The sequence below is a fragment of the Dendrobates tinctorius genome, unplaced genomic scaffold, assembly GCF_039654945.1.
Source record: "Dendrobates tinctorius isolate UK_male_01 unplaced genomic scaffold, ASM3965494v1 ptg000155l, whole genome shotgun sequence".
NCBI classification, from domain to species: Eukaryota; Metazoa; Chordata; class Amphibia; order Anura; family Dendrobatidae; genus Dendrobates; species Dendrobates tinctorius.
Genome location: NW_027361822.1, coordinates 11,299,147 through 11,312,571, shown reverse-complemented (window position 1 = coordinate 11,312,571; position 13,425 = coordinate 11,299,147). Strand labels below are relative to the sequence as shown.

General features: G+C 50.6%; 1 protein-coding gene across 3 annotated transcripts; it reads left to right on the top strand.

Moving 5' to 3' along the window:
- Positions 1–1,099: 1,099 nt before the first annotated feature.
- LOC141051204 (uncharacterized) lies at positions 1,100–12,983 on the top strand. 3 transcript variants are annotated; one of them, XR_012220593.1, is made up of 6 exons: positions 1,100–1,525; positions 3,821–3,952; positions 4,804–5,957; positions 7,427–8,313; positions 10,609–10,740; positions 11,592–12,983. XR_012220593.1 is itself a non-coding variant. In XM_073548078.1 (3 exons), exons 1-3 carry the CDS (start codon positions 8,178–8,180, stop codon positions 12,185–12,187), a joined length of 864 nt encoding a protein of 287 aa, XP_073404179.1. In that variant the 5' UTR covers positions 7,933–8,177; the 3' UTR covers positions 12,188–12,983. The 3 variants fall into 3 exon arrangements, 1 of the variants encoding a protein (XP_073404179.1); XR_012220592.1 differs by having other exon boundaries at positions 10,609–12,983; XM_073548078.1 differs by lacking the exons at positions 1,100–1,525; positions 3,821–3,952; positions 4,804–5,957 and having other exon boundaries at positions 7,933–8,313.
- The last annotated feature ends 442 nt before the right edge of the window (positions 12,984–13,425 follow it).

The following is a 13,425-nucleotide window of genomic DNA, read 5'->3' as shown; positions in this document are numbered from 1 at the left end:
CTCCAGTCCCACCCCTAATCCTTTGTTTAGGGCCAGGCATCTGAGCCGGCCCCTAGATCCACCCAAGCAGCGTCCCATCTCTACTTCCTCTATGTCTGCAGCAATGGCAAGTCCTGTAGAGCAGCCTCTACAGAGGAGGCAGCGCAGCCACTCCAATAGCCAGCCATCTCAGGTACACCCGGTCTGCAACATCATCCCTGCGGGCGCAGCTCTGCCGCCAGTGCGGGATGACGTGGGATGCAGAAGAAACAATGCTGCGGCCGAGCGCACTGTCCGGACCAATCCGACCGTTCAGCGCGCTCTGCTCCAACAACAAGGTGAAACATGTATAGCAAGCACAACACACTATACACCGCCGACCCACCAATGAGACAATCCCGCTCTGCACACCCCACATTATTGGCGGAGATTACGCCATCCTCCCTGCTAAACGCCACACAGACAGCAATCGCCCAGAGCCCTCAGAATATTCCTCTTCAACTGGTACCAGAAACTACCCTTAGGCAGGCACCAAGTCAGCATATAAGCTCTAACCTTGGTAGTCGAAATTCCATACACCACAGGTCTTTATCCCCCTCCTCAGGGGATTCCCATCACCATTCTCGCTGTCCCTCTGTCTGTCGCTGTTCCCGTTTCAGTCAAAAGCGAAGCTCCAATAGAAGCCGTCACAGATCGCGGTCATCCAGGTGGCGGTCACCTTCTACTTCTGAACAGTCCGACGCACCCGAGAGTTGTCGCAGCAGGCGGTCGGGGGCATCCAGAAGACGGCGTACGAGATCTCCATCCCAGTCAGCCAGACGGAGGGCCTCCTCAACACCAATTGGGACCTCCGGTCAGATCGTGGTCGGAACCAGTGCGCAGCTATCATCGACAGCATATCCACCACGGGCAGACAGCAGTCATCAGCTGCCACATGCTCCACCATCATATCCACCACGGGCAGACAGCAGTCATCGGCTGCCACATGCTCCACCATCATATCCACCACGGGCACACAGCAGTCATCAGCTGCCACATGCTCCAACATCATATCCACCACGGGCAGACAGCAGTCATCGGCTGCCACATGCTCCACCGTCATACCCACCACGGGCAGACAGCAGTCATCGGCTGCCTCATGCTCCACCGTCATACCCACCACGGGCAGACAGCAGTCATCGGCTGCCACATGCTCCACCGTCATACCCACCACGGGCAGACAGCAGTCATCGGCTGCCACATGCTCCAACATCATATCCACCACGGGCAGACAGCAGTCATCGGCTGCCACATGCTCCACCATCATATCCACCACGGGCAGACAGCAGTCATCGGCTGCCACATGCTCCACCATTGCCCACAAGCCGGGAGGAGCTATCACTTCAACCCATTTCAGGTTCCATTTCTGAGATGGAAGTCCAGCAACATTCAACGGGTCTTGGGAGCGCAGAGTCATCAAAGGTCACCAGTCATGGGCAGGACATCACCACCACCGGAGTCGGGGTACCTCCATCTCCTGGAGACTCTCGATCAGCGAGGAACAGCGGTGAGTTTGGCGTAATCAACGTATCTAATAATACACATGACGCTGTGGAAAACAGCCTGGTATCTGCTATCAGGGCGTTAGTTGACCACTTACACCAGCCGGGAGGTCAAACCGTTACTAGGAATATACCTCAATTAGCTAGTTTACACAAAGATGCTTTTTTCTGTGGAATTAGTCCACTAGGTACACACATAGACCAAGATTCAAAAGAAAAAATTTGGAATAATGATTACGTTGACATATGGTCTCTGTTATCAGCAGACCAGCAGTCAGTAGATAAGGAAAGGAGGACTGGCGAATGGTCATACGATAGAAATAGAGGTAAAATAGCGCATACCATGAACAATTGGCTGCAGGCCTTCGCAGTCCTAGGATGTATAATGGGTCAAAAACACCCAGAACGTTGCTCTGAGTTATTCATATACCAGGATTTAATATATAACTCCTATAAGTCTCATGGCGGTGTTGCTTGGAGGCGCTATGACGAGGAGTTCCGCAGGCGGCTGGCCCTGCAACCAGATCTAGGATGGGGAGTAAAAGCCACAGATGTCTGGCTACGATTAATGCTTACTCAAAAACACCCCCCCTTTTCATCATCGGCCACTAGTTTGTCAGCAGCCGCAGGCCAGAACTCAGTGGTCGTACGGAGACCAGGGGCCTGCTTGTTATACAATGAAGGAAACTGTCGCTTTCAGGCGGCATGCAGATATAGACATCATTGCGCAACCTGCGGTGGCGGACACCCTGCATCAAGGTGTACACGCTTCGCAAACGCAAATTCTACGAGGCAAAACCCCGGTGAGCGTAGCCGCCATGGGCCCCTGGCTAAGCCTTTACCCCAATAAAGAAGCTGCTCAGCAATTATCTGACGGTTTTAGGTCCGGTTTTTTCATCCCCTTTAAATTTAACCTAGCACCAACATCAGCTAAGAATCTAAAATCAGCTCGGGAGTTCCCGGAGGTCTTACAACAAAAAATCATGAAAGAGGTCGAACTCGGCAGAATGGCGGGCCCATTTCAATCATTACCATTTAAAAATTTCAGGATTTCGCCCTTAGGTATTGTGCCCAAAAAAGAACCCGGTAAATATCGGCTAATTCACCATCTATCTTACCCTAAAGGCGATTCGGTCAACGACGCAATTCCCCCCGAAGACTCGTCGGTAACTTACGCGTCGTTCGACAGAGCAATTGAGCTTGTGCGAGGAGCGGGGCCCGGTGCCCTGTTGGCAAAGACCGATATAGAGTCAGCTTTCCGTCTATTACCCGTGCACCCCGAATGCTTTCATTTGTTGGGTTGTAAGGTGGACCAGCTTTTTTATTTCGACATGTGCCTGCCCATGGGCTGCTCCATTTCCTGTCACTATTTCGAACTTTTCAGCACCTTCTTAGACTGGGTAATACGTCACGAAACAGGCAGCAATTCCACAATCCACTACCTCGATGATTTTTTGTTTGTGGGTCCCAAGGAATCGAAACTCTGTTCTTTTCTGCTTCAAAAGTTTAAATTTATTTCTAGGCTTTTCGGTGTCCCACTATCGCCGGAGAAAACGCTCGGTCCGTGTACTGTTCTCCCTTTCCTAGGTATTGAAATAGACACAAACGAGATGATTTTTCGTTTACCAGCGGATAAAATAGAAAAAACACTCCAAATGGTTAAAAGTTTCCTCGTTGTAAAGAAAGTCACCCTCCAGTAGATGCAGTCCTTACTAGGTTTACTCAACTTTGCTTGCCGGGTAATGCCAGTTGGCAGGGCTTTCTCACGCAGGTTATCATTAGCTACAAAGGGCATCGCCCAGCCGGGCCACAGAATCAGAATTAATCGCTCAATGAGAGCGGATTTGTCCGTGTGGAATGCATTCTTGGAAAACTACAATGGCCATACATGTGTCATGTCTCAGGAAAGGCTAAACAGCGCCCTAGGTCTACTGGTGGGTGCGGATCTCACAAATGGTTTTGTTGCAATCTACTGCAACCAATGGTGCAAAAGCAGATGGCCGGACATATGGACCTCTGCCAACTGGGGCCGCAACCCCGTCTTGTGGGAGATATTTGCTATAGTTACATCTGTCGAACTATGGGGTGACAAACTAAAAAATGTAAATCTCAGATTTCTAATCAAAAATCCGGGAACCGCCAAATGCTTGAACAGTATGTCTTCCTCATCACCACCGATTCTTGCGCTGTTGCGCCGCCTTGCACTATTATGCCTTAGACACAACATCTGGTGCCGAGCCAGAGTGACGCCTACTGTGGATGATAAAATGGTTAACTCTCTGTTGTCTTCCGATTGGCAGGCCTTCAAAGTCTTCCTTCCCAGCGCAGAACCAACGGGCCTACTGTGTCCTCCCTCCCTCTGGGACACAGTGGCCAATCACTGATGCCCTTGATTCGAGCCTCAGTGACACCGGCTACCTGGCAGGTCTATGGTAAGGCATGGGAAGAGTGGTGCTCGCTAGTAAAAGGGAGGCCAGTTGATACGTGTGTTCGGACGAGATGCGACGTGGTGGTAGAACTCCTGAATCTGCTCAAGATTAGAAGCGCGTCGGGCACATTAGCGCAGCGTAATTTAACGGGAATAGCCTTTTTTCCTTTCAGCTAATGGGATGGGCCGACGTAACTAAATATTTTTTCATCAAGCAAGCCGTTAAAGGCTGGAGAAGGCTCCAACCCAGTCAGGAATGTCGTCGCCCCATTTCTTTAAGTCTGTTGCACGATATTATAACAAAATCTGAAACGGTGTGCAAGTCTCAATACGAATCTGCCCTAATATCTACAGCGTTTGCAATCGCATTCTTCGGGGCGCTGCGGATTAGTGAACTGGTGCCGCATTCTAAAACAGCACTAATAGGCGGGTTAATTAATGAGGATCTCGTAATATGCAGCGACGCTCTGCGCATTAGAGTGCGGAAATCCAAATGCGATCCCACCGGTAGAGGGTCGTGGGTCCTGGTCAAGGCTCTAGAAGGCCCCATATGTCCTGTTAAAATAGTAAGACACTACGCGATTATAAGACACGAAAGTCGTTTTTTCCTCTCACACACCGACGGGTCCCCACTTACTAAATATCAATTTCACACAATTTTTAAAAAATGTCTACAAGCTGTCGGTGTAGACCCCAAAGAATACGGAACACATTCTTTTAGAATCGGAGCAGCCACTGAAGCAGCTAGGGCCGGTGCAGCTGAAGCTGAAGTACAGAGATTGGGTCGTTGGAAATCCGCATGCTTTGGAAGATACATAAGACCAGACCTGCTATAACACATCTTGTTTCTTACAGGAGATTATAAGCCCGCTGTTTGGGTGTTGGGACATTCTTTTATTTATTGGGCGTGCAAAAGAGCCGAGATACGCCCCGGTGGAAAGAATTTTTACTTCCCACAACTAGAGGTCAACTGGAGAGGCATCCGAGGGCTCCAGTGGGAGCAGATTTTCCCGGAGTTGGTTAAAATTTCTAAATCGGCTAAAGGGCCGCTGATATTGGTGTTACATGCTGGTGGTAATGATTTGTGCAAGACAACAGGAGCGGAGCTCTTCACAACAATGAAAACCGACATAAAGAGGGCTGTTTGTCTTATACCAGATATGGTGGTGGTGTGGTCTGATATAATATCACGAACAGTCTGGCACGGAGCTAAAGACCCTAAAGCCATTGACAAGTCAAGGATAAAGATAAACTCGAAAATGGCAAAGTTTGTCAAAGAGAACTTCGGCATCGTGGTTCACCACCACAATCTGGAAGAAAACATCTCACCCCTCCTGAGACCGGACGGCGTTCATCTAACAGATATCGGGCTAGATATGTTTTTATTAATCTTGCAGGACGGGGTTGAACAGGCCTTAATGATGTTGTGTGGGGGTCGGAGTCCTGTGTAGGTCATACACATGATCCTCCGTGGCGGTAGTGTAGAGGGGGGCAAGGTTCGTAACCTCTCATCAGCCGACGTGCCCAGCGGTCGCGGGCCTACAGCTGTGAGTCCGTTGCGAATTGTACTTGCCTCTGCTTATTAATAAACTGTGACCGACCTGTTCAACCCATCCATGCTTGTCGGTGTTTTGTTATTACGGGATTGGTGGGAGGCGGGATGGCACTGCATATGGCACACAGGTCTCTGCAGTCTGGCAGGCACTGTACTGAATAAGGATGGTGCCTCTGACTGTAGAGCCCCCATGGATTTGATGATAAGTAAACTCTGTGCAGTGCCTCCTCCTCTCACACTAATCCCCCTCCCCAGGTGATTAGGACGCCCCACGGACCAATGGAAAGTGAATGGAAGGGGCGTCCGGCCATACCCCCAGGGGTTAAATTCAGATGCTGGGTGGGGGTCTCTCTCTTTCCTCCCCGGCTGATACCTAGAAGCTTTTGTTTTCCTGAGGACCCCTGGAGCCATGTCTGAGGCAGTGATTGCGGCCCTGCGGCAGAGAGCAGCACAGGTGGGTGATCCATGTATTTTAGCCCTTTAATCTGAATTAGATTATCACCCACCTGTGCCCTCTCTTAATCCCCTGTCGCCGCTGGCCTCTCCTTTATCCCCTGAGGCTCAGTCCACTCCAAGGCCACAGGGTCCTTTGTCTCCCCCCGCTCCGGTGATGCCTGCAGCACACGCAGACCCTGTGTCTCCCACTCCTTCTGCCCTGCCTCTGCATGCCTCCCTTGTAGTCTCACATGCGCCGTCCTCTGCTGGCCCGTCCACTGCGTCCCCTCCAGCTCCTTTGTCGGCCCCGGCGCTGCCCTTTGTACAAGCCGCCCCTGAGTTACCCACCACGCCTGCTCTGCCTCCGAATGCTTCCCCTCTATCCTTGCATGTCCCGTCCTCCCCTGGCCCGTCCACCTGCCACCCAGTTCTTATACTGTCCTCTCCCCTGCCATCTCCAGTTAGTCGGGCACACGCTGCTCCCACCACCTCCTCTCAGAGGCCGCGCTCCAGCAGACGCTCATTCAGAACTAAGCACCAGCCTGAGCGTCTGCATGTGGGCGAGATTTCTGCTGTTCGGCGTCGCGCCTGGGCTGCTGCTCAGATACAGGATTCTTCCCCACTTGTATCAGCCCGGGGCGTCGCATGTAGGCCGCAGAACCGGACGCCATTACTGTGTTCTTCTAGTGGTGTGAGTCGGACGGTGGCTCCGCCCACTTCTTCCCCCGGCGTTACGCCCACTTCCTCCCACTCACACACCCACCCCTTCACTTTTGCTGGGACCTGGGCGTTATAGCTGGCCTGTAGCTCCACCCACTTCAGCCCAGCGTCACCACATAGGCCCGCCCATCTCCAGTCCCACCCCTAATCCTTTGTTTAGGGCCAGGCATCTGAGCCGGCCCCTAGATCCACCCAAGCAGCGTCCCATCTCTACTTCCTCTATGTCTGCAGCAATGGCAAGTCCTGTAGAGCAGCCTCTACAGAGGAGGCAGCGCAGCCACTCCAATAGCCAGCCATCTCAGGTACACCCGGTCTGCAACATCATCCCTGCGGGCGCAGCTCTGCCGCCAGTGCGGGATGACGTGGGATGCAGAAGAAACAATGCTGCGGCCGAGCGCACTGTCCGGACCAATCCGACCGTTCAGCGCGCTCTGCTCCAACAACAAGGTGAAACATGTATAGCAAGCACAACACACTATACACCGCCGACCCACCAATGAGACAATCCCGCTCTGCACACCCCACATTATTGGCGGAGATTACGCCATCCTCCCTGCTAAACGCCACACAGACAGCAATCGCCCAGAGCCCTCAGAATATTCCTCTTCAACTGGTACCAGAAACTACCCTTAGGCAGGCACCAAGTCAGCATATAAGCTCTAACCTTGGTAGTCGAAATTCCATACACCACAGGTCTTTATCCCCCTCCTCAGGGGATTCCCATCACCATTCTCGCTGTCCCTCTGTCTGTCGCTGTTCCCGTTTCAGTCAAAAGCGAAGCTCCAATAGAAGCCGTCACAGATCGCGGTCATCCAGGTGGCGGTCACCTTCTACTTCTGAACAGTCCGACGCACCCGAGAGTTGTCGCAGCAGGCGGTCGGGGGCATCCAGAAGACGGCGTACGAGATCTCCATCCCAGTCAGCCAGACGGAGGGCCTCCTCAACACCAATTGGGACCTCCGGTCAGATCGTGGTCGGAACCAGTGCGCAGCTATCATCGACAGCATATCCACCACGGGCAGACAGCAGTCATCAGCTGCCACATGCTCCACCATCATATCCACCACGGGCAGACAGCAGTCATCGGCTGCCACATGCTCCACCATCATATCCACCACGGGCACACAGCAGTCATCAGCTGCCACATGCTCCAACATCATATCCACCACGGGCAGACAGCAGTCATCGGCTGCCACATGCTCCACCGTCATACCCACCACGGGCAGACAGCAGTCATCGGCTGCCTCATGCTCCACCGTCATACCCACCACGGGCAGACAGCAGTCATCGGCTGCCACATGCTCCACCGTCATACCCACCACGGGCAGACAGCAGTCATCGGCTGCCACATGCTCCAACATCATATCCACCACGGGCAGACAGCAGTCATCGGCTGCCACATGCTCCACCATCATATCCACCACGGGCAGACAGCAGTCATCGGCTGCCACATGCTCCACCATTGCCCACAAGCCGGGAGGAGCTATCACTTCAACCCATTTCAGGTTCCATTTCTGAGATGGAAGTCCAGCAACATTCAACGGGTCTTGGGAGCGCAGAGTCATCAAAGGTCACCAGTCATGGGCAGGACATCACCACCACCGGAGTCGGGGTACCTCCATCTCCTGGAGACTCTCGATCAGCGAGGAACAGCGGTGAGTTTGGCGTAATCAACGTATCTAATAATACACATGACGCTGTGGAAAACAGCCTGGTATCTGCTATCAGGGCGTTAGTTGACCACTTACACCAGCCGGGAGGTCAAACCGTTACTAGGAATATACCTCAATTAGCTAGTTTACACAAAGATGCTTTTTTCTGTGGAATTAGTCCACTAGGTACACACATAGACCAAGATTCAAAAGAAAAAATTTGGAATAATGATTACGTTGACATATGGTCTCTGTTATCAGCAGACCAGCAGTCAGTAGATAAGGAAAGGAGGACTGGCGAATGGTCATACGATAGAAATAGAGGTAAAATAGCGCATACCATGAACAATTGGCTGCAGGCCTTCGCAGTCCTAGGATGTATAATGGGTCAAAAACACCCAGAACGTTGCTCTGAGTTATTCATATACCAGGATTTAATATATAACTCCTATAAGTCTCATGGCGGTGTTGCTTGGAGGCGCTATGACGAGGAGTTCCGCAGGCGGCTGGCCCTGCAACCAGATCTAGGATGGGGAGTAAAAGCCACAGATGTCTGGCTACGATTAATGCTTACTCAAAAACACCCCCCCTTTTCATCATCGGCCACTAGTTTGTCAGCAGCCGCAGGCCAGAACTCAGTGGTCGTACGGAGACCAGGGGCCTGCTTGTTATACAATGAAGGAAACTGTCGCTTTCAGGCGGCATGCAGATATAGACATCATTGCGCAACCTGCGGTGGCGGACACCCTGCATCAAGGTGTACACGCTTCGCAAACGCAAATTCTACGAGGCAAAACCCCGGTGAGCGTAGCCGCCATGGGCCCCTGGCTAAGCCTTTACCCCAATAAAGAAGCTGCTCAGCAATTATCTGACGGTTTTAGGTCCGGTTTTTTCATCCCCTTTAAATTTAACCTAGCACCAACATCAGCTAAGAATCTAAAATCAGCTCGGGAGTTCCCGGAGGTCTTACAACAAAAAATCATGAAAGAGGTCGAACTCGGCAGAATGGCGGGCCCATTTCAATCATTACCATTTAAAAATTTCAGGATTTCGCCCTTAGGTATTGTGCCCAAAAAAGAACCCGGTAAATATCGGCTAATTCACCATCTATCTTACCCTAAAGGCGATTCGGTCAACGACGCAATTCCCCCCGAAGACTCGTCGGTAACTTACGCGTCGTTCGACAGAGCAATTGAGCTTGTGCGAGGAGCGGGGCCCGGTGCCCTGTTGGCAAAGACCGATATAGAGTCAGCTTTCCGTCTATTACCCGTGCACCCCGAATGCTTTCATTTGTTGGGTTGTAAGGTGGACCAGCTTTTTTATTTCGACATGTGCCTGCCCATGGGCTGCTCCATTTCCTGTCACTATTTCGAACTTTTCAGCACCTTCTTAGACTGGGTAATACGTCACGAAACAGGCAGCAATTCCACAATCCACTACCTCGATGATTTTTTGTTTGTGGGTCCCAAGGAATCGAAACTCTGTTCTTTTCTGCTTCAAAAGTTTAAATTTATTTCTAGGCTTTTCGGTGTCCCACTATCGCCGGAGAAAACGCTCGGTCCGTGTACTGTTCTCCCTTTCCTAGGTATTGAAATAGACACAAACGAGATGATTTTTCGTTTACCAGCGGATAAAATAGAAAAAACACTCCAAATGGTTAAAAGTTTCCTCGTTGTAAAGAAAGTCACCCTCCAGTAGATGCAGTCCTTACTAGGTTTACTCAACTTTGCTTGCCGGGTAATGCCAGTTGGCAGGGCTTTCTCACGCAGGTTATCATTAGCTACAAAGGGCATCGCCCAGCCGGGCCACAGAATCAGAATTAATCGCTCAATGAGAGCGGATTTGTCCGTGTGGAATGCATTCTTGGAAAACTACAATGGCCATACATGTGTCATGTCTCAGGAAAGGCTAAACAGCGCCCTAGGTCTACTGGTGGGTGCGGATCTCACAAATGGTTTTGTTGCAATCTACTGCAACCAATGGTGCAAAAGCAGATGGCCGGACATATGGACCTCTGCCAACTGGGGCCGCAACCCCGTCTTGTGGGAGATATTTGCTATAGTTACATCTGTCGAACTATGGGGTGACAAACTAAAAAATGTAAATCTCAGATTTCTAATCAAAAATCCGGGAACCGCCAAATGCTTGAACAGTATGTCTTCCTCATCACCACCGATTCTTGCGCTGTTGCGCCGCCTTGCACTATTATGCCTTAGACACAACATCTGGTGCCGAGCCAGAGTGACGCCTACTGTGGATGATAAAATGGTTAACTCTCTGTTGTCTTCCGATTGGCAGGCCTTCAAAGTCTTCCTTCCCAGCGCAGAACCAACGGGCCTACTGTGTCCTCCCTCCCTCTGGGACACAGTGGCCAATCACTGATGCCCTTGATTCGAGCCTCAGTGACACCGGCTACCTGGCAGGTCTATGGTAAGGCATGGGAAGAGTGGTGCTCGCTAGTAAAAGGGAGGCCAGTTGATACGTGTGTTCGGACGAGATGCGACGTGGTGGTAGAACTCCTGAATCTGCTCAAGATTAGAAGCGCGTCGGGCACATTAGCGCAGCGTAATTTAACGGGAATAGCCTTTTTTCCTTTCAGCTAATGGGATGGGCCGACGTAACTAAATATTTTTTCATCAAGCAAGCCGTTAAAGGCTGGAGAAGGCTCCAACCCAGTCAGGAATGTCGTCGCCCCATTTCTTTAAGTCTGTTGCACGATATTATAACAAAATCTGAAACGGTGTGCAAGTCTCAATACGAATCTGCCCTAATATCTACAGCGTTTGCAATCGCATTCTTCGGGGCGCTGCGGATTAGTGAACTGGTGCCGCATTCTAAAACAGCACTAATAGGCGGGTTAATTAATGAGGATCTCGTAATATGCAGCGACGCTCTGCGCATTAGAGTGCGGAAATCCAAATGCGATCCCACCGGTAGAGGGTCGTGGGTCCTGGTCAAGGCTCTAGAAGGCCCCATATGTCCTGTTAAAATAGTAAGACACTACGCGATTATAAGACACGAAAGTCGTTTTTTCCTCTCACACACCGACGGGTCCCCACTTACTAAATATCAATTTCACACAATTTTTAAAAAATGTCTACAAGCTGTCGGTGTAGACCCCAAAGAATACGGAACACATTCTTTTAGAATCGGAGCAGCCACTGAAGCAGCTAGGGCCGGTGCAGCTGAAGCTGAAGTACAGAGATTGGGTCGTTGGAAATCCGCATGCTTTGGAAGATACATAAGACCAGACCTGCTATAACACATCTTGTTTCTTACAGGAGATTATAAGCCCGCTGTTTGGGTGTTGGGACATTCTTTTATTTATTGGGCGTGCAAAAGAGCCGAGATACGCCCCGGTGGAAAGAATTTTTACTTCCCACAACTAGAGGTCAACTGGAGAGGCATCCGAGGGCTCCAGTGGGAGCAGATTTTCCCGGAGTTGGTTAAAATTTCTAAATCGGCTAAAGGGCCGCTGATATTGGTGTTACATGCTGGTGGTAATGATTTGTGCAAGACAACAGGAGCGGAGCTCTTCACAACAATGAAAACCGACATAAAGAGGGCTGTTTGTCTTATACCAGATATGGTGGTGGTGTGGTCTGATATAATATCACGAACAGTCTGGCACGGAGCTAAAGACCCTAAAGCCATTGACAAGTCAAGGATAAAGATAAACTCGAAAATGGCAAAGTTTGTCAAAGAGAACTTCGGCATCGTGGTTCACCACCACAATCTGGAAGAAAACATCTCACCCCTCCTGAGACCGGACGGCGTTCATCTAACAGATATCGGGCTAGATATGTTTTTATTAATCTTGCAGGACGGGGTTGAACAGGCCTTAATGATGTTGTGTGGGGGTCGGAGTCCTGTGTAGGTCATACACATGATCCTCCGTGGCGGTAGTGTAGAGGGGGGCAAGGTTCGTAACCTCTCATCAGCCGACGTGCCCAGCGGTCGCGGGCCTACAGCTGTGAGTCCGTTGCGAATTGTACTTGCCTCTGCTTATTAATAAACTGTGACCGACCTGTTCAACCCATCCATGCTTGTCGGTGTTTTGTTATTACGGGATTGGTGGGAGGCGGGATGGCACTGCATATGGCACACAGGTCTCTGCAGTCTGGCAGGCACTGTACTGAATAAGGATGGTGCCTCTGACTGTAGAGCCCCCATGGATTTGATGATAAGTAAACTCTGTGCAGTGCCTCCTCCTCTCACACTAATCCCCCTCCCCAGGTGATTAGGACGCCCCACGGACCAATGGAAAGTGAATGGAAGGGGCGTCCGGCCATACCCCCAGGGGTTAAATTCAGATGCTGGGTGGGGGTCTCTCTCTTTCCTCCCCGGCTGATACCTAGAAGCTTTTGTCCCACCCTCCCTCCCTTATAGATTAGAAGATATGCGGTGGTTTTGTATTAAAATCTATAATTTCAACAAAAAAAAAAAAAAAAAACAACACAATGTATATATATTTTTACATAATTGGTTGTGCACATATATTATTCATGTTATCTGGTTACTATGTCACAGCGGTAGTGTAGAGGGGGGCAAGGTTCGTAACCTCTCATCAGCCGACGTGCCCAGCGGTCGCGGGCCTACAGCTGTGAGTCTGTTGCGAATTGTACTTGCCTCACTCTGCTTATTAATAAACTGTGACCGACCTGTTCAACCCATCCATGCTTGTCGGTGTTTTGTTATTACGGGATTGGTGGGAGGCAGGATGGCACTGCATATGGCACACAGGTCTCTGCAGTCTAAATACACGGCCCAGCAGTCAGTATCACACAGGATAGGATTAGATACACGGCTCAGCAGTCAGTATCACACAGGATAGGATTAGATACATGGTTCAGCAGTCAGCATCACACAGGATAGGATTAGATACACGGCTCAGCAGTCAGTATCACACAGGATAGGATTAGTTACACGGCTCAGCAGGCAGTATCACACAGGATAGGATTAGATACACGGCTCAGCAGACAGTATCACACAGGATAGGATTAGATACACGGCTCAGCAGGCAGTATCACACAGGATAGGATTAGACACACGACTCAGCAGACAGTATCACACAGGTAGGATTAGATACACGACTCAGCAGACAGTATCACACAG

Excerpts from the sequence above, each read along its gene's own strand:
- LOC141051204 (XM_073548078.1), top strand. The coding sequence starts at position 8,178 with ATGGAAGTCCAGCAACATTCAACGGGTCTTGGGAGCGCAGAGTCATCA. Across the intron at positions 8,314-10,608 it reads TCGATCAGCGAGGAACAGCG|GCCTTCAAAGTCTTCCTTCC; the intron begins GTGAGTTTGGCG and ends TCCGATTGGCAG. Across the intron at positions 10,741-11,591 it reads GGCTACCTGGCAGGTCTATG|GAGATTATAAGCCCGCTGTT; the intron begins GTAAGGCATGGG and ends TGTTTCTTACAG.